We start from the raw sequence: 3,936 nt of genomic DNA, 5'->3' as shown, positions 1-3,936 counted from the left end.
CTTACGCCAGCGGATCGATCCCCCAGCCCCACACCAAGCGCGCGCGCTGCCCACATTCGTCGGATCCGTCTCGCCGCCGTTCAATACCGCCGAACCCCGGCGCCTCGGAACCAGTCCGAGGCGGCCGCCAGCTTCGCAGGACAGGCCGGACACTACGCAACCCGAGCCGCCCTCGACGCGCAGATTCAGCGCCATCGCGAGGAAAATCGTCGCAAGGAGGAGGAACTCGAGTTGGAACGGGAGCGCACCCGCGTCCTCGCAGCCGAGATTCGGTTCGAGCGACTCCGGACGCGCCCGGAAAGTGACTTCGCTCGTCGACAGCGCGAAGCATACGAGGCCATCGGAAATCCGCCTCGCAGGAATTGAATGTGCTGGCGACTGGCCCGCCGCTTGTAATTTCTTGATAATATATGTATGTATTTTTGCGACCGACGCGTTTTCCTTAATTAGTAATCTGCTACCCTCTGTGTTCGTCTGCGATCTGTTCGCTAGACTTCCAGAGGGTAGAGCAACTGAATCGGTCTACTGAACGTTTGACCTGTTTCCAACTTGATTAAGCACGACCGCTGCCGTAATTCCGTACGCTCTCCCCCCGGAAGGCTCAGATCTCGACATAGGGGCCAATGAGCTCTCGACGGGACTGAGTCTTTGAGTAGACAGATATCTCCGACTTTTATCGAACGCGGTGTGACTGGATCACGAATATGCGCTGAACGCAGATATTGCAAGTATTCCTCTTTGAAACGCTTCTAAAAATCCTTCAACACCGCTTGCTGGTATTTCCAACGACGAGAAAAGACGTTCGGATCGGCCGCGTCCCTATTCTTGGGTCTGAGACGCATCTCCGGCAGACTCACTTTCACGCGATGACCGTATACCAGATCTGCTGGACAGAGAGCGCTGATTTCGTTTGGGTCCATCTGAACCGATGTCAAAGGCCTCTGATTTACTAATGCTTCGATTTCGAAACTCTCTGAAGGAGAGTGTGTTCCGTCCTAAGATTTTCCGCAGGGGTCTCTTCACTGTCTGAACCATCCGTTCCCACCAGGCACCGTGCCAGGGTGCTCTCGCGGTTATGAATTCCCAAGGGACTTCCGCGTTAGTTAAATAGTGCTGGACAGCCGCAGACTTCACGTGATCGTATATGATCTTGAGTTCCTTAGCCGCCCGTACGAAGCTCAGTCAGACCGTTGTCCGAAATTATTTTCGTCGTGCAACCGAAACGACTCAGAATTTTTTTCAGTGATAGGAGGAACTCGTATGTGCTCATGTTCGGAACCAATTCCAAGTGCAGAGCTCTCGTGCTCGAGCACACGTATAGCACGATATAGCTCTTGGCCGTTCCTCCCTGCTCATTCTCATAAGGAATTGGCCCGGCGTAGTCTACTACCGTGACCGTGAAAGCCGGCGCTGTGTCGACTCTAAACTCTGGAAGTGGTGGTACTGGTTCCAGCGATGCTTCGACTCTGAAACGCATGCAGACCTTGCAATCTCTGAGAACGCCTCCAACCGCTCTACGCGCTGATGGAATGAAATATTTCTTCCGCAATAGGCTCATCGTAGCCGCGATACCCCCAACGTAAAGAGATTTTTTCTCGTGAGTGAATTTATCAGTAGCTTCACTCCATTACTCTCACCCGGGAGCAGTACTGGATACTTTTCTCCGAATGATAATTATTCCGCTCGCTCCAACCTCGAGCGACATCTCAGAAAATCGGATTCATCCACGACAGGCGCTAACTTGAAAATTTTGCTTTCTTCCGGAATTGACCTGCATTGGTCCTCGATCTCCGGTCCGGAATACTCCTTCTGGATGTTCTTCAATATTTTCTCAGTCGCAGTTGCCGCTTCCTCCGGTGAAATCGGAGAAGACAGTGCCGAACGCTCAGTTTGCTTCCTGCCTAGCGCCAGCCATCTGATTATTCTGGCTGTACTGGATACGAGAATCGACCAAGATGATAATCGCCGACCGTCGAAAACGCGATCGCTCTCCGAAGTGGACACCAGACTTGTCAAGCACTTCGACTCATTTTTCTCGTTCTCGACGCTGTTCTTGCTCTCAAAGAAATCGTTCAAGTCGTGAGCCGTCGTCGGTCGACCTGGCTCGAGAAGCCACGGCGGTCCTTGAAGTCACACGGCCCTGGATTCCTCATCCGCCATGGGAGTTCCCCTGCTTAGCATATCCGCCGGGTTCTCCGCCGACATAACATAGTCCCAATCGGCGGGATCGGATAGAGATTGAATCTCTCTGATCCGATTGGCAACAAACGCTTTCCAACGACCAGGACTATCTTTGATCCAATGAAGGGTCGGAGAATCCTCCGACCAATAAATAATGGACTGAATCGAAATGACAATTGAGATACGATTTCACCCTATCAACCAACCGTGCCGAAAGCACCGCGCTGATCAGCTCGAGGCGATGAATCGAAAACTCCGACTTAAGTGGGGCTACCCTAGCCTTGGAGGCTACGGAATGAACTTCAGCGCCACCCGTGTTCAAGAGCTCTCGAATGTAGACTACCGTTCCGAAAGCCTCCAAAGAAGAATCACAGAACGCGTGTAGCTCGCGCTTCGCGACCTCTCGAGCTGTCACAATGTCTCTGTTTACAAACACTGCGCGCGCTTCTCCGAGAGAGTCAGTGAAATTCTCGAATGCCTCCACATTTTCCCCGATCAGACTACCGTCCCACCCGAGTTTCTGTTTCCAAAGGGACTGTAAGAGGATCTTCGCTCTGATAGTGATTGGTGAAATGAGCCCCAACGGGTCAAAAATCTGTGCTACACCTTTGAGTAGTGTGCGTTTCGTCGGTGCGTTTGACGATAATGTTCCCAGTGCCGCTGGGATGTTTATGTGCAAACAGTCCGTGGACTGGATCCAACCGACTCCGAGAAACTTGAAATCAGGTTCGTCGCCAAGTATCTGGATATCCGGGTCTCTCTCTAGATCGCGCGTCTTGGATGCCAGAGCCGAACTGTTTGTCGCCCACCGCCTGAGCTTAAAACCCCCAGCGCTGAACGCGTCAAACATGAATTAGAAAACCAGACCTTCGTCGACTGAGTTCGTGGTGGCAATTAGATCATCCATATAGAAATTTTTGTCGATATCTTGCAATAGATTGGATCTCTCGGGGTGCTCTTTGATCAACTGCGCGATGTGATACTTGATTCCCGCGCAATGGATGAACGGACTCGATATGATGCCGAAATCGAGCACCGCGCTCCAGAATTCTTTGATCGGCGCATTCCGATCCTGGCTGATATCCGAAGGCCAGAACAATCGCAGGAAAGTGCGATGATCCGGCTGAATCTCGTATTGCAAAGACGCTTTCTCGATGTCTGAAACAATCGCGATCTCGTCCTGCCGGAATCTCAGCAAGACCTTGATGATGTCTGGCAGAAGGTTATCTCCGCACTCCAGAACATCATTCAAAGCTGCTTCATCTTTTCTGCGCGCTCCCGCGTCTTTCACTACTCGTACTTTGATGATCTCTTCCGAAGTGTTTCGCTTGAAGACGGGTAGGAGGGTAAGGTAGTGGACAAGTTCTCCCGGCTTTTCCGGCGACGCAAACTCCGCGTAGCCTTTTTCCACATACTTCGCCAGCTGCATGTCCAATGACTTCAAGAGGTCCGTATTGTTCCGTGTCTTTGCTAGTAGTCTGGTCAAGCTCCCTCGCGCTATATTCTCGTTGTCGCCAAGCGTCCGGATGTTGCCTTTAAACGGCAAGCTGACCATGTAATGGCCATTTTCCATCCGCTTGATGTTGTTCTCGAGAAAATTCTTGAGCCCTGAGCTCTCTTCCTTGAATTTGTCCTGAGATTGGGGCTCGATCCCCAAGAGCTCGGTGGACCAGAATCTTTGTAGATCCAGATTTAATGCCTGATCGGCCTCTCTAACTCTCGCGCTGGACGCATCGGAACCGCTGGACGGTATGA

General features: G+C 51.9%; 1 protein-coding gene and 1 pseudogene across 1 annotated transcript; both read right to left on the bottom strand.

The window, feature by feature from the left end:
* Positions 1 to 749: 749 nt before the first annotated feature.
* On the bottom strand, positions 750 to 3,031 carry LOC114828080 (uncharacterized; annotated as a pseudogene).
* A 3-nt stretch (positions 3,032 to 3,034) lies between these two features.
* LOC100903976 (uncharacterized) lies at positions 3,035 to 3,857 on the bottom strand (the record flags this gene model as incomplete). The annotated part of the gene is made up of 1 exon (XM_003740941.1): positions 3,035 to 3,857. A coding segment is annotated over one exon (823 nt), but the record flags the coding sequence as incomplete, so codon positions are not given.
* Between the last annotated feature and the right edge of the window lie 79 nt (positions 3,858 to 3,936).

Source organism: Galendromus occidentalis, unplaced genomic scaffold (assembly GCF_000255335.2).
Source record: "Galendromus occidentalis unplaced genomic scaffold, Mocc_1.1 scf7180000077105, whole genome shotgun sequence".
Taxonomy (NCBI): domain Eukaryota; kingdom Metazoa; phylum Arthropoda; class Arachnida; order Mesostigmata; family Phytoseiidae; genus Galendromus; species Galendromus occidentalis.
The sequence above is the reverse complement of the archived record's forward strand: the minus strand, read 5'-3'. Positions and strand labels throughout refer to the sequence as shown.